General features: G+C 35.0%; 1 protein-coding gene and 1 long non-coding RNA gene across 3 annotated transcripts in view; one reads left to right on the forward strand and one right to left on the reverse strand.

Annotated features, from left to right (window-relative positions):
- The first annotated feature begins 10,010 nt into the window (after positions 1–10,010).
- The window catches only part of LOC144024171 (ski oncogene-like), a 51,161-nt gene continuing 44,374 nt past the window's right edge, over positions 10,011–16,797 (forward strand). For both annotated transcript variants that reach the window (XM_077530287.1, XM_077530288.1), the window contains exon 1: positions 10,011–11,312. In XM_077530287.1, coding sequence (XP_077386413.1) covers positions 10,362–11,312 — 951 coding nt within the window. In that variant the 5' untranslated portion in view covers positions 10,011–10,361. The remainder of the gene's footprint in view (positions 11,313–16,797) is intronic.
- Positions 12,421–16,797, reverse strand: part of LOC144024177 (uncharacterized) — a 28,601-nt gene continuing 24,224 nt past the window's right edge. The window contains exon 2 of the long non-coding RNA XR_013284699.1: positions 12,421–13,779. This is a non-coding gene — a long non-coding RNA (uncharacterized LOC144024177). The remainder of the gene's footprint in view (positions 13,780–16,797) is intronic.

Here is a 16,797-nt window from a genome sequence, read left to right on the forward strand (position 1 = left end):
TATACGTTTTTTTTCGGGGGGGGTTTTGTTTGTTTTTTTAAAGCAAAAACGCCTTACTATACAGGATCGTTGAAGAAAAAAAAATGACTTGCTATACATGGTCGTTTAAAAAAAAAAAAGAAAAAAAGGATGCCTTATGATACCTGGTCGACTTTAAAAATGCCTTACTATACATGGTCGTTAAATAAAAAAATAAAAATAAAAAAAAGACAGTGTAAATGGTTGTTTTTAAAACAACAACAAAAAAGACCACTTAAAGCCTTACTATACGTTTTTTTTCGGGGGGTTTTTGTTTGTTTTTTTAAAGCAAAAACGCCTTACTATACATGGTCGTAAAAAAAAAAAAAAAAAAAAAAAGGATGCCTTATGATATTTGGTCGACTTTAAAAACGCCTTACTATACATGGTCGTTAAAAAAAAAGAAAAAAAAAAGGATGCCTTATGATACCTGGTCGACTTTAAAAAGGCCTTACTATACATGGTCTTTTTTTTTTTTTTTAAGCAAAAACACCTTACTATACAGGATCGTTTAAGAAAAAAAATGACTTACTATACATGGTCATTTGAAAAAAAAAAACACAAAAAAAAACGCCTTATTGTACATGGTCTTTTTTTTTTTTTTTTTTTAGGGAAAAACGCCTTACTATACATGGTCTTTAATAAAAAAAAAAAAAAAAAAAAAAAAAGGATGCCTTATGATACCTGGTCGACTTTAAAAATGCCTTACTATACATGGTCGTTAAATAAAAAAATAAAAATAAAAAAAAGACAGTGTAAATGGTTGTTTTTAAAACAACAACAAAAAAGACCACTTAAAGCCTTACTATACGTTTTTTTTCGGGGGGTTTTTGTTTGTTTTTTTAAAGCAAAAACGCCTTACTATACATGGTCGTTAAAAAAAAAAAAAAAAAAAAAAAGGATGCCTTATGATACCTGGTCGACTTTAAAAATGCCTTACTATACATGGTCGTTAAAAAAAAAAAAAAAAAAAAAGAAAAAAAAAAGGATGCCTTATGATATTTGGTCGACTTTAAAAACGCCTTACTATACATGGTCGTTTTAAAAAAAAAAAAAAAAAAAAGGATGCCTTATGATATTTGGTCGACTTTAAAAACGCCTTACTATACATGGTCGTTAAAAAAAAAGAAAAAAAAAAGGAAGCCTTATGATACCTGGTCGACTTTAAAAAGGCCTTACTATACATGGTCTTTTTTTCTTTCTTTTTTTAAGCAAAAACGCCTTACTATACAGGATCGTTTAAGAAAAAAAATGACTTACGATACATGGTCGTTTGAAAAAAAAAAAAAAAAAAAAACGCCTTATTGTACATGGTCTTTTTTTTTTTTTTTTTTTAGGGAAAAACGCCTTACTATACATGGTCTTTAAAAAAAAAAAAAAAAAAAAAAAAAGGATGCCTTATGATACCTGGTCGACTTTAAAAATGCCTTACTATACATGGTCGTTAAATAAAAAAATAAAAATAAAAAAAAGACAGTGTAAATGGTTGTTTTTAAAACAACAACAAAAAAGACCACTTAAAGCCTTACTATACGTTTTTTTTCGGGGGGTTTTTGTTTGTTTTTTTAAAGCAAAAACGCCTTACTATACATGGTCTTTAAAAAAAAAAGAAAAAAAAAAGGATGCCTTATGATACCTGGTCGACTTTAAAAACGCCTTACTATACATGGTCTTTAAAAAAAAAAAAAAAAAAAAAGGATGCCTTATGATACCTGGTCGACTTTAAAAACGCCTTACTATACATGGTCGTTAAATAAATACAAAATAAATAAATTAAAAAAAAGACAGTGTAAATGGTTGTTTAAAAAAAAAAAAAAAAAAAAGACCACTTAAAGCCTTACTATACGTTTTTTTTCGGGGGGGTTTTGTTTGTTTTTTTAAAGCAAAAACGCCTTACTATACAGGATCGTTGAAGAAAAAAAAATGACTTGCTATACATGGTCGTTTAAAAAAAAAAAAGAAAAAAAGGATGCCTTATGATACCTGGTCGACTTTAAAAATGCCTTACTATACATGGTCGTTAAATAAAAAAATAAAAATAAAAAAAAGACTGTAAATGGTTGTTTTTAAAACAACAACAAAAAAGACCACTTAAAGCCTTACTATACGTTTTTTTTCGGGGGGTTTTTGTTTGTTTTTTTAAAGCAAAAACGCCTTACTATACATGGCCGTTAAAAAAAAAGAAAAAAAAAAAAGGATGCCTTATGATACCTGGTCGACTTTAAAAACGCCTTACTATACATGGTCGTTAAAAAAAAAAAAAGACAGTGTAAATGGTTGTTTTTAAAACAACAACAAAAAGACCACTTAAAGCCTTACTATACGTTTTTTTCGGGGGGGGTTTTAAAGTAAAAACACCTTACTATACATGGTCTTTTTTTCTTTCTTTTTTTAAGCAAAAACGCCTTACTATACAGGATCGTTTAAGAAAAAAAAAGACTTGCTATACATGGTCGTTTAAAAAAAAAAAAAGAAAAAAAGGATGCCTTATGATACCTGGTCGACTTTAAAAACGCCTTACTATACATGGTCGTTAAATAAAAAAATAAAAAAAAAAAAAAGACAGTGTAAATGGTTGTTTTTAAAACAACAACAAAAAAGACCACTTAAAGCCTTACTATACGTTTTTTTTCGGGGGTTTTTTGTTTGTTTTTTTAAAGCAAAAACGCCTTACTATACATGGTCGTTAAAAAAAAAAAGAAAAAAAAAAAAAAAGGATGCCTTATGATATTTGGTCGACTTTAAAAACGCCTTACTATACATGGTCGTTTTAAAAAAAAAAAAAAAAAAAAAAGGATGCCTTATGATATTTGGTCGACTTTAAAAACGCCTTACTATACATGGTCGTTAAAAAAAAAGAAAAAAAAAAGGATGCCTTATGATACCTGGTCGACTTTAAAAAGGCCTTACTATACATGGTCTTTTTTTTTTTTTTTTTAAGCAAAAACACCTTACTATACAGGATCGTTTAAGAAAAAAAATGACTTACTATACATGGTCGTTTGAAAAAAAAAAAAAAAAAAAAACGCCTTATTGTACATGGTCTTTTTTTTTTTTTTTTTTTTTAGGGAAAAACGCCTTACTATACATGGTCTTTAAAAAAAAAAAAAAAAAAAAAAAAAAAAAAAAAGGATGCCTTATGATACCTGGTCGACTTTAAAAACGCCTTACTATACATGGTCGTTAAATAAAAAAATAAAAATAAAAAAAAGACAGTGTAAATGGTTGTTTTTAAAACAACAACAAAAAAGACCACTTAAAGCCTTACTATACGTTTTTTTTCGGGGGGGGGTTTGTTTGTTTTTTTAAAGCAAAAACGCCTTACTATACAGGATCGTTGAAGAAAAAAAAATGACTTGCTATACATGGTCGTTTAAAAAAAAGAAAAAAAGGATGCCTTATGATACCTGGTCGACTTTAAAAACGCCTTACTATACATGGTCGTTAAAAAAAAAAAAAAGACAGTGTAAATGGTTGTTTTTAAAACAACAACAAAAAGACCACTTAAAGCCTTACTATACGTTTTTTTCGGGGGGGGGGGGGGGGGGTTAAAGTAAAAACACCTTACTATACATGGTCTTTTTTTCTTTCTTTTTTTAAGCAAAAACTCCTTACTATACAGGATCGTTTAAGAAAAAAAAAGACTTGCTATACATGGTCGTTTAAAAAAAGAAAAAGAAAAAAAGGATGCCTTATGATACCTGGTCGACTTTAAAAACGCCTTACTATACATGGTCGTTAAAAAAAAAAAAAAAGACAGTGTAAATTGTTGTTTTTAAAACAACAACAAAAAGACCACTTAAAGCCTTACTATACGTTTTTTTCGGGGGGGGGGGTTTAAAGTAAAAACACCTTACTATACATGGTCTTTTTTTCTTTCTTTTTTTAAGCAAAAACGCCTTACTATACAGGATCGTTTAAGAAAAAAAAAAGACTTGCTATACATGGTCGTTTAAAAAAAGAAAAAGAAAAATAGGATGCCTTATGATACCTGGTCGACTTTAAAAACGCCTTACTATACATGGTCGTTAAATAAAAAAATAAAAATAAAAAAAAGACAGTGTAAATGGTTGTTTTTAAAACAACAACAAAAAAGACCACTTAAAGCCTTACTATACGTTTTTTTTCGGGGGTTTTTTGTTTGTTTTTTTAAAGCAAAAACGCCTTACTATACATGGTCGTTAAAAAAAAAAAAAAAAAAGGATGCCTTATGATACCTGGTCGACTTTAAAAATGCCTTACTATACATGGTCGTTAAAAAAAAAAAAAAAAAAAAAAAAAAGGATGCCTTATGATATTTGGTCGACTTTAAAAACGCCTTACTATACATGGTCGTTAAAAAAAAAGAAAAAAAAAAGGATGCCTTATGATACCTGGTCGACTTTAAAAAGGCCTTACTATACATGGTCTTTTTTTTTTTTTTTTTAAGCAAAAACACCTTACTATACAGGATCGTTTAAGAAAAAAAAATGACTTACTATACATGGTCGTTTAAAAAAAAAAAAAAAAAAAAAAACGCCTTATTGTACATGGTCTTTTTTTTTTTTTTTTTTTTAGGGAAAAACGCCTTACTATACATGGTCGTTAAAAAAAAAAGAAAAAAAAAAGGATGCCTTATGATACCTGGTCGACTTTAAAAATGCCTTACTATACATGGTCGTTAAAAAAAAAAAAAAAAAAAAAAAAAAAAAAAAGGATGCCTTATGATATTTGGTCGACTTTAAAAACGCCTTACTATACATGGTCGTTAAAAAAAAAGAAAAAAAAAAGGATGCCTTATGATACCTGGTCGACTTTAAAAACGCCTTACTATACATGGTCGTTAAATAAATACAAAATAAATAAATTAAAAAAAAGACAGTGTAAATGGTTGTTTAAAAAAAAAAAAAAAAAAAAAGACCACTTAAAGCCTTACTATACGTTTTTTTTCGGGGGGTTTTTGTTTGTTTTTTTAAAGCAAAAACGCCTTACTATACAGGATCGTTGAAGAAAAAAAAATGACTTGCTATACATGGTCGTTTAAAAAAAAAAAAGACAGTGTAAATGGTTGTTTTTAAAACAACAACAAAAAGACCACTTAAAGCCTTACTATACGTTTTTTTCGGGGGGGGTTTTAAAGTAAAAACACCTTACTATACATGGTCTTTTTTTCTTTCTTTTTTTAAGCAAAAACGCCTTACTATACAGGATCGTTTAAGAAAAAAAAAGACTTGCTATACATGGTCGTTTAAAAAAAAAAAAAGAAAAAAGGATGCCTTATGATACCTGGTCGACTTTAAAAACGCCTTACTATACATGGTCGTTAAAAAAAAAAAAAAAAAAAAGGATGGCTTATGATACCTGGTCGACTTTAAAAACGCCTTACTATACATGGTTGTTAAAAAAAAAAAAAAAAAAAAGGATGCCTTATGATACCTGGTCGACTTTAAAAACGCCTTACTATACATGGTCGTTAAATAAAAAAATAAAAATAAAAAAAAGACAGTGTAAATGGTTGTTTTTAAAACAACAACAAAAAAGACCACTTAAAGCCTTACTATACGTTTTTTTTTCGGGGGTTTTTTGTTTGTTTTTTTAAAGCAAAAACGCCTTACTGTACATGGTCGTTAAAAAAAAAAAAAAAAAAGAAAAAAGGATGCCTTATGATACCTGGTCGACTTTAAAAACGCCTTACTATACATGGTCGTTAAAAAAAAAAAAAAAAAAAAGGATGGCTTATGATACCTGGTCGACTTTAAAAACGCCTTACTATACATGGTTGTTAAAAAAAAAAAAAAAAAAAAAAGGATGCCTTATGATACCTGGTCGACTTTAAAAACGCCTTACTATACATGGTCGTTAAATAAAAAAATAAAAATAAAAAAAAGACAGTGTAAATGGTTGTTTTTAAAACAACAACAAAAAAGACCACTTAAAGCCTTACTATACGTTTTTTTTCGGGGGTTTTTTGTTTGTTTTTTTAAAGCAAAAACGCCTTACTGTACATGGTCGTTAAAAAAAAAATTTAAAAAAAAAAAGGATGCCTTATGATACCTGGTCGACTTTAAAAATGCCTTACTATACATGGTCGTTAAAAAAAAAAAAAAAAAAGAAAAAAAAGGATGCCTTATGATATTTGGTCGACTTTAAAAACGCCTTACTATACATGGTCGTTTTAAAAAAAATAAAAAATAAAAAAGGATGCCTTATGATATTTGGTCGACTTTAAAAACGCCTTACTATACATGGTCGTTTTAAAAAAAATAAAAAATAAAAAAGGATGCCTTATGATACCTGGTCGACTTTAAAAAGGCCTTACTATACATGGTCTTTTTTTTTTTTTTTTTTTAAGCAAAAACACCTTACTATACAGGATCGTTTAAGAAAAAAAATGACTTACTATACATGGTCGTTTGAAAAAAAAAAAAAAAAGAAAACGCCTTATTGTACATGGTCTTTTTTTTTTTTTTTTTTAGGGAAAAACGCCTTACTATACATGGTCTTTAAAAAAAAAAAACTAAAAAAAAAAAAAAAAGGATGCCTTATGATACCTGGTCGACTTTAAAAATGCCTTACTATACATGGTCGTTAAAAAAAAAAGAAAAAAAAAAGGATGCCTTATGATACCTGGTCGACTTTAAAAACGCCTTACTATACATGGTCGTTAAATAAAAAAATAAAAATAAAAAAAAGACAGTGTAAATGGTTGTTTTTAAAACAACAACAAAAAAGACCACTTAAAGCCTTACTATACGTTTTTTTTCGGGGTTTTTTTGTTTGTTTTTTTAAAGCAAAAACGCCTTACTATACATGGTCGTTAAAAAAAAAAAAGAAAAAAAAAAAGGATGCCTTATGATACCTGGTCGACTTTAAAAATGCCTTACTATACATGGTCGTTAAAAAAAAAAAAAAAAAAGAAAAAAAAGGATGCCTTATGATATTTGGTCGACTTTAAAAACGCCTTACTATACATGGTCGTTTTAAAAAAAATAAAAAATAAAAAAGGATGCCTTATGATATTTGGTCGACTTTAAAAACGCCTTACTATACATGGTCGTTTTAAAAAAAATAAAAAATAAAAAAGGATGCCTTATGATACCTGGTCGACTTTAAAAACGCCTTACTATACATGGTCGTTTTAAAAAAAATAAAAAATAAAAAAGGATGCCTTATGATACCTGGTCGACTTTAAAAAGGCCTTACTATACATGGTCTTTTTTTTTTTTTTTTTTTTAAGCAAAAACACCTTACTATACAGGATCGTTTAAGAAAAAAAATGACTTACTATACATGGTCGTTTGAAAAAAAAAAAAAAAAACGCCTTATTGTACATGGTCTTTTTTTTTTTTTTTTTTTAGGGAAAAACGCCTTACTATACATGGTCTTTAAAAAAAAAAAACTAAAAAAAAAAAAAAAAGGATGCCTTATGATACCTGGTCGACTTTAAAAATGCCTTACTATACATGGTCGTTAAAAAAAAAAGAAAAAAAAAAGGATGCCTTATGATACCTGGTCGACTTTAAAAACGCCTTACTATACATGGTCGTTAAATAAAAAAATAAAAATAAAAAAAAGACAGTGTAAATGGTTGTTTTTAAAACAACAACAAAAAAGACCACTTAAAGCCTTACTATACGTTTTTTTTCGGGGTTTTTTTGTTTGTTTTTTTAAAGCAAAAACGCCTTACTATACATGGTCGTTAAAAAAAAAAAGAAAAAAAAAAAGGATGCCTTATGATACCTGGTCGACTTTAAAAAGGCCTTACTATACATGGTCGTTAAAAAAAAAAAAAAAAAAAAAAAAAAAAAGGATGCCTTATATTTGGTCGACTTTAAAAACGCCTTACTATACATGGTCGTTAAAAAAAAAAAAAAAAAAGGATGCCTTATGATACCTGGTCGACTTTAAAAACGCCTTACTATACATGGTCGTTAAAAAAAAAAAAAAAAAAAGGATGCCTTATGATACCTGGTCGACTTTAAAAAGGCCTTACTATACATGGTCGTTTAAAAAAAAAAAAAAAAAAAGACAGTGTAAATGGTTGTTTTTAAAACAACAAAAAAAAGACCACTTAAAGCCTTACTATACGTTTTTTTTTCGGGGGGGGGGGGTTTAAAGCAAAAACACCTTACTATACATGGTCTTTTTTTTAAGCAAAAACGCCTTACTATACATGGTCGTTAAAAAAAAAAAAATTAGTAAAATTTTTTTTAAAAGACAGTGTAAATGGTTGTTTTTAAAACAACAAAAAAAAGACCACTTAAAGCCTTACTATACATTTTTTTCGTTGTTTTGGGGGTTTTTTTTAAAGCAAAAACGCCTTACTATACATGGTCTTTTTTTTTTTTTTTTAAGCAAAAACGCCTTACTATACAGGATCGTTTAAGAAAAAAATGACTTACTATACATGGTCGTTTGAAAAAAAAAAAAAAAAAGACAGAAAAAACGCCTTATTGTGCATGGTCTTTTTTTTTTTTTTTTTTTAGGGAAAAACGCCTTACTATACATGGTCTATAAAAAAAACAACACTTTACTACAAATGATCGTTGGAAAAAAAACGCCTCACTTATATACATGGCTATTTTTATAATAATAATTTAAAAAAAACACCTTAACACCATCATTTTTTTTTTTAACATATAACAGCTTACTATACATGGTTGTTTGCAAAAAAAAAAAAAAAACGGCTTACTATACATGGTCGTTTAAAAAAAAAAATTAAAAAAAAATTAAAAAAAATTAAAAAAAAAGTGTAAATTGTTGTTTTTAAATGAACAACAACAAAACGCTTACGAAAAAAAATGCCTTTCTGTACATGGTAATAAAAAATTTTAAAAAAAAAAAACCCGCCGTATTATACATGGTCATCTTTTTTTTTAAATAAAACAAACGCCTTACTATAAATGGTAATCTTTTAAAAACGTCTTATTGTCATTTAAAAAAAAAACAAAAAAAAACCCGACTATCCATGGTCGTTTAAAAAAAAAAAAAACGCCTTACTATACATGGATGTAAAAAAAGAAAGAAAAAAAAAGCATGCCTTACATCGGCTTTTTTTTCCGTTTCTTTTTTGTCTTTAAAGATGCCATGTATAACATGGTCGTTTTGGGGGGAAAAAAGAACACCTTACAGTCTATACATGGTAATTTTGCATTGTTGTTTTTTTTTAAACAACATCTTTACAATGATTCATGATCATTTACAAAAAAATAAAAAAATAAAAATCAGCTTACTATACATGGTCTTTTTCTTTAAAAGAAAAAAAAAAAAAAACCTGACTCAGGGAATTTGAGGCGGTCAATTGTCATTGCTGCACTGCTAATGTAAGAGATATGTGGTTTGTGTCAAATCTGTTATTGCACTCTGGGGGCCCCTGCTGGCTAAGGGGCCCCAAGCAATTGCGTGCCTTGCCAAATGGAAAACTACGCCACTGCGTGTAAATTGGGTATTTGTGACACCATGTCTCTTTAAAAGAAAAAAGAAAAACATTAATACTTTGATCAATTCCTAAATTTCTTATTACTATGATTATTAATAGCATGTAATATTTTACAATTAAATTCAATTCAATACAATTTTATTTGATTCGACTTGACTGCAGTTTAGAAGAGCGAGCTTGAAACATTTGGAATCTTTTTTTTCCCCCTCCCTAACACATTTCCCATCTACGCTCCACCCCTCGCCTCACTTCGGAAGGATTCCTTTTTTTCCCCTTTTCCTTTTAATTTTATTTATTTATTTATTTATTTACTTATCTATTTAGTTATTTTTTTTGGGTGCGCAGCTGCCATGTAGCAGTGGGAGGCACAGCTGTCTGCGGGAAGAGCCAAAGCCCGGGGAGTCAGTCACATTCCTGGCTGGGATTCAATGACTGAAGCAGACACAAACAAACAGCGAGAGAGAGCAAGAGAGAGAGAGAGAGAGCGAGAGAGAGAGAGAGAGAGAGAGAGAGAGAGAGAGAGAGAGAGAGAGAGAGAGAGAGAGAGAGAGAGAGAGACTGGGTGGCACATTTGAGACGCACTTAGGAGCGCGTAAAACGTCTGTGCAACGCGTAAGAAACAACACTCGTGATTGTATGCCGAGTTTTCTTTTGGGGATTTTTCCGACTGTTGAAGTTGTTTATTTAGAGGGAGAGAGAAAAAAAAGAGAGAGGACAAGCTTCTGTGGATCTTTTTTTCCCCTCCCTCTCTCTCTCTCTGTGAATGGGCCGCACCGGGAAGGGAAGCTGCTCCTTGTCCGGGGGAAGCTGTCTGACTGGCGGCGTGGAAATGCAAACCTCGGACGCAGAGTGAACCAGACGCCTCGAAACAACTCAAGCTATTCTTTGCCCAAGTTCTTTTTTGTCGTGTTTTTCATCCCAAAATATGGAAGTGAGCAGCTTCCAGCCTCACCCTGGACTTCAGCAAACTCTGAAGCAGTTCCATCTGAGCTCCATGCGCTCCCTCAGCGGACCCGCGGCGTTCTCCGCCCGCTGGCCGCACCAGGAGTCCCTGTTCAAGGACGCCAAAGCCGAGATGGTGCTCAGCCTGCCGGCCCACACGCCACCGGTCATGTCCGGGCCGCTCTTCATCCCGTCGGACCGCTCCACGGAGCGCTGCGAGACGCTCCTGGAGCGCGAGCCCATCTCTTGCTTCGTGGTGGGCGGCGAGAAGCGCCTGTGCCTGCCGCAGATTCTCAACAGCGTGCTGCGGGACTTTTCCCTGCAGCAGATCAACTCGGTGTGCGACGATTTGCACATTTACTGCTCGCGTTGCACGGCCGACCAGCTGGAGATCCTCAAGGTGGTGGGCATCCTGCCCTTCTCGGCGCCCTCCTGCGGCCTCATCACGCAGACGGACGCCGAGCGCCTGTGCAACGCGCTCATCTACGGCGGCTCGTACCCTCCGCGCCGCGGGGGAGGAGGCAAGGAGCGCGGCGGCGGCGGTGTCGGCGGCGGAGGAGGAGGAGGCGGCGGCGGCGGCGGCGTTCTCCTGGAGCTGGAGCGCACCGAGTCCAGCTTCCGGGTGTACCACGAGTGCTTCGGCCGATGCAAGGGTTTGTTCGTGCCGGAGCTCTACTCGAGCCCCGGAGCCGCCTGCGTGCAGTGCCTGGATTGCAGGCTCATGTTCCCGCCGCGGAAGTTCGTGGTGCACAGCCACAAGAGGCTCGAGAACCGGACCGTGCACTGGGGTTTCGACTCCGCCAACTGGAGGGCCTACGTGCTCCTGGACCCGGACTACAGCGGCAAAGAGGAGAAGGCGAGACTGGAGAGGCTGCTCAGGGACTTAAAGGGGAAATATGACTTGAGCGGAAAGATGGCCAGGAAGTCGTGCAGGGTAAGTGGACTTGGATTGATTTGCTTTTGAGGAATGGCTTCTTGTTGGGCTTGTCAACTTTGTGCACATCACACATCTATTTGCATGGCTTGGGGAGCTCATACTGTAGGTTTTCAAACTTTTGACTCGGACTTTTACTTGCTGTTCGCTCTGAGTGGCACCATCATCACGACCAACATTAAAATATGAGACCAATGCTTTATTCTTAGAAGTCTAACTAATATTATTGTAAGCCATACTGTGCCACACAGCAGACACAATTGTGACTAATGTATCAAATTGTATCTGGAGTAAATTTCTAACACTGACACCAGTATACTATCAACACAACTCAGTGTTTACAGTTGTCGAGTTCTAACCGGATGCGGTCTTGGAGTAACATTCACTCAATGTAAAAACAAACAAAAACAAAACAAAAAGTAACACTTTGAAGTGTTAATTTTACACTCATCGGTGTTGACATCTAAGCACTTTTCTAGTGTTAGATTTTATACTTGCAATTTTGCTGTGTACTTAATTCACTTCTTAAAGGTTAAATGACAAAGTTCTCAAATATACATTATGAGGTCAGTGATGGTGTCGTGGTACGTTGGTGTGACTTTGGATGCATATAACGTTGGTAACATAAGAGGAGAAGTGGAATGGCTGGATATAGTATGAGCATTTGTGGGTGGTAGACTAGTGGTTAATACATCTGCCTCACACTTCTGAGGTTCCGTGTTTGAATCTCTCCGGTATGGCTTTTGCATTATTTTCTCCTGCAGGTACTACAACTTGTTCCTGCATTCCAAAAGACACGAATGTTGCAAGATTTGAAGACTAAATTTGTCTATATGGGCCCTGGCGACCAATCCTGGGTGGACACCCCCACCCTTCCGCCCTCGCCAAAAAAAAAAAAAAAAAAAATCAGCTGGGACAGGCTCCAGCTCACAACCGCAACCCAAATGAGGACAGGCGCTATAGAAAATGGATGGAAGTTGGGCTTTTTTTTTTTTTTTTTTATAACAGTTTCCTATGAGGTTTTATTTTTACAATTAGTTGGCGGCGGGACACCCCTGCTCTAATGCGTTGGGTGAATTGTTGGAAGGATTCACATATTGTTCACAAATGCTGTACAGAATTTAACTTTATTGTTCATTTTTCACTTTTTTTTCACGTGCTTCTGCTTCCACATTTCACACTCACCATTTACAGTATCAACATATTTCAAAAATTCACACCATGCGGGCTATTATTTTTCTCATTCCAACAATTCACTGTTTTCCCACAATTTCACAGTTTCACCCAAAAAAAAATCCCTCAATGACACATTCAACAGAACTGATTCACATCAACTGCCGTTTCAAATTCAAAATGTTCCCCTCACTCAATTCACGTTGGGAATGATTTTCAACATTCCAATCCCACATACCAAAATTTCCACATTTTTCACCAATATAATTCCGCATCATTCTTTCCATATCATTCCACATTTTTCACCTATTTGCACATTTTCTCTAGTATAATTCCACATTGTTCGAAATCTTTCAATATTATTCCAAATTGTTCAATGTCATTCCACATTTTTCAGATTTTTACAAGTATTATTCCACATCATACCATATCATTCAATATCATTCCACATTTTTCACCAACATATTACATATTTTCACCAGTACCATTCCACATCATTCTATATATTTAGCATTCTAAATCTTTTAATCATTCCACACTTTTCACCGTGTTGCACATTTCTCATCAAAATCATTCCACATCATACAGTATTATATTATATAACTTTCAATCATGACCACATGACTCTATTTCATTTAAAATATTCAATGTTTAACAGCTTCTCCATAAATAGCTTTATCAAATTTTCTTTGATATTGTAACTGTAATATTTTTGGGTATTTTTCAATGAGAGCAACTGCAAAATGTTAGATTCAACTTTGATAGCACACACCTGAAGGACACCCAGTGAGATGCAGTATAGTTCTGTTTGCCCGCGCATGGTTGGCATCACAAGTGTAACAAGTCATACAGCACCCCCTCTACATTAAGATAAATGGAAATCTGATGGTTTTTAGGCAGGATGAGGAGGAGGAGGTGGATGAAGGCTATTTTAAGGTGGTGATGGGGTTAAGAGTTTAATGAGGTTTGGGATATGGTTGTGTGTGTGTGCGTTTGTTCGTGTGCATGTGTCTGTGAGCCCATGGTGGGATAAGCTGCGCGTGGGTGGGTGTGGGTGTCACCATGATGGCGTCCTGCGTGGGTCAGCGTGGACAAAAGAGCATAGAAGGCGGGGGCGGGTGCTTAAAAGGGGGGGGGGGGGGTTGACTGGCTGCGTGGCTCGGTCACACAGCAGCTGCTGTGTGGGACTCTCGCAAATGAGTGGACATCTCTGTGGGCATCGCCGCGGTCTGAGCGCCAGCCAGGAGATGTGTCATCACAGGGGAACCTTCGGCATGAAAATTGAGCAAAGTTGCTAAATGGAGAAGAAACAATAGGATTGGTTAGGAAGTATTAGGCTCACTTTTTTACATGTATACAGTATTAAAGAGGAAGACAATCCAAAAATACATTTCTTGACAATATGTTCTATGCAGATAATAATATTGCCTTATGAGTTAAGCAGCTAAATCCTGCCATTTTTATCAATATCAGAAGGCGGCCATTTTGTCACTTGCTGTCAAATGATAATGACATCACAGTTGTTCAGGTCTCAGGTAACAACCAATCACAGCTCAGCTTCAGAAACAGGTGAGATGTGATTGGTCGATACCTGAGACCTGAACAACTGTGATGTCATCTTTAGTTGACAGTAAGTGGCAAAATGGCCGCTCCCCTGTAATGGATAAAAAAAAAAAAAAAAAAAGGCTGCATTTTGCTTCATAACTCATATACCACAAATGTAATATCAATCAAAATGTCATGTTTAGATTTGTGAGTCCACATACAACATCTTATCTCATTCACTCCCAAACATTTTCATTGAAGCAACCCCCTTTGCTAATGGCCGTTTTACTGGATTTTGACTGATTTTGCAAGGCCCACAGAATATTGTGTTCTATCGCTATACAAACATGGAACCTACCAAAAGAAAGATTAAAGTCTCTTCCTTCATCAAGAAAAAAAAAAGAAGTACATTTCTATCAATTTCTGTTTACCAGCAATTTGCATTAGAATATAGCAAAGTTTCATCCTTATTCACAAATATGTTTAAAACTTTGGGGGAAAAAGCTTGTTGCAATATGGCCCTGATTGATCTTTTATACTCTGCTGCTACCTTCTGGCCGTTTTTGTAATAACTACCATTGCTTCAAGCATTTTCTTCAGTATCAAAGCCTTCTGTATGCTCTAGCATGAAAAAAAAAACAAAAATCCGTCTCAGGGAGCAAAGTAATATTTATACGTTTTTGGGAGCAAACAAAAAATGTTTAAGGTTGACTTCCCCTTTAATAAATTATCCCAAATCTACTATTTAATGTAAACTGCAAAGTACCTGATTGACAAAACCTGTGTTGCCATCTTAAAAAACAAAACAAAACTGTCAATTCTGCGCAGGTTAGCCTTTTGACAGTGTGCGTGTTTTGTTATACACATGACGGAGTGAAGGGTAGGGGTGGCTGGTCCAGTGCGTGTTGGCCGTCGTTCACTGTCAGTCGTGTCCCACTTAGCAGACAGGCCGCGCTCTTCGGGGAGCCGCACACCAGCGCTGCTGCCATACATCAGCCTGACAGGCCAAGCTGCTCAAAGGCCAGACGGTGGCTCGCACACCAAGCTTAAGCCGGCCAAACACACAACCAAAAAAAAAAATAGTCCACGTTATCGGCCGGCCTCAGACTCCCTCGCACGTCACTAAGGCTTTATTAATACGAGCCACAACTCGTCTGCCCGCACTTGATTGCGGATGCTGGGAGGTACCATCGATCAATGTCAATTCACTCTTATTAGCACTTTTTCGTGTAGCGAAGTTTCATAGCTATTTCTTCTTGTCAATTATGCACATGAAATACGAAGGAACTTGTCAGTAGTGTAAATGTGGCATTTCCTTCAAAGATATATGACAACAGGCAGCAGTGAATACAACTAATTTAAACGCGATTAGCTAGCAAAAGAATGTAAACATGCTATGGTGTCCGCTATGTGTTGTTTTGTGACGTAAAAATCAAAACTTGGGCTCCAGGTAGAGGAGTGGTACCGGTTGGTGTGGGTTCACTTCCATGCCTGGGAGACCATATAAGTTTGTGTGGGGGTATTAAAAAAAAATTAAAATAAGGCCTGATTAGTTTGGATTTGACTAATAATAATAATTCAAGCTAAACTATACTCAACAAAAATATAAACACAACACTTTTGTTTTGGTCCCATTTTTTCATAAAATGAGATTTATGATTAGGACTGATTGGTTTTCTGAGTCCCCGAGACCAACCAAATAAAACAAAACTGCACCTTTCAGAGTTTTTTATTTTATTGTGGGCCATCTAAGGCACACCTGTGCACTAATCATTGTGTCTAATCAGCATCTTGATATGGCACACCTGTGAAGTGGGATGGATTATCTGGGCAAAGGAGAAGTGCTCACTATCACAGATTTAGACTGGTTTGTGAACAATATTTGAGAGAAATGGTGATATTGTGTATGTGGAAGAAGTTTTAAAGGTCTTTGAGTTCATCTCATAAAAAAATGGGAGCAAAAACAAAAGTGTTGCGTTGATATTTTTGTTGAATAGTTTGCTGCCTAAATGGGCTGCTGTAGAAATCCAAACAAGTTGTGAACCACAAAAGAGTGCAGTTAGGTTTGGTTGGACCATTTTTGAGCTACATATAACAAACTCCCATGTAAATACGACAGTCGCATATATGCCTGATAATCTCTAGTTTGTTGCCTAAATGGGCTGTTGTAAAAATCGACGGGTCAGAAACCACAAGAGAGCAGAAATGATTGCACAAACATTTCCATCAACCACATAGTTATGTTGGTGACATCTTGATACAAGGGATTTTTGTTATAATAACAACCAGACTAATTCAGGCCCGACTCGTTTTTGCGGCCGAATGTTCTCCCATAGAAATTGAAAGTGAATTATTTCATCGCTACGTCTTGACGTAATGAAAATGAATTGGATTTCACTGAATCTGTGTACCTGCTTGCTGACTAGACGAGCTGCTGTAGGAAGTTCCACAAAGCTCTCGATAACTCCACGTGAACTGAGTGTAACGTTGATTGAGAGTTTTGGGGGATGTGTGTGGGAGTTGGTCAAACCGCTGAGTCATCATCGTGTCCGTTCCGCATCGCGTCCGCCGTTTCGCCCGTTGACGAACGGTCCGGCGGGAGCAGCGGCTGCAGGCCAGGCCTTGACATATGTTGTCAAAGGGCCGTGACCCCCGACCTTTTCCCAAAGACACCCCCACCCCAAACCGACCAATCACAGCCCGGTCCACTGAACAGATGGCCGTTTGATAAAGCGAGCATAGTGAACGCGAGGATTTCATGATTTTT

The sequence above is a fragment of the Festucalex cinctus genome, chromosome 8, assembly GCF_051991245.1.
Source record: "Festucalex cinctus isolate MCC-2025b chromosome 8, RoL_Fcin_1.0, whole genome shotgun sequence".
Lineage (NCBI taxonomy): Eukaryota > Metazoa > Chordata > Actinopteri > Syngnathiformes > Syngnathidae > Festucalex > Festucalex cinctus.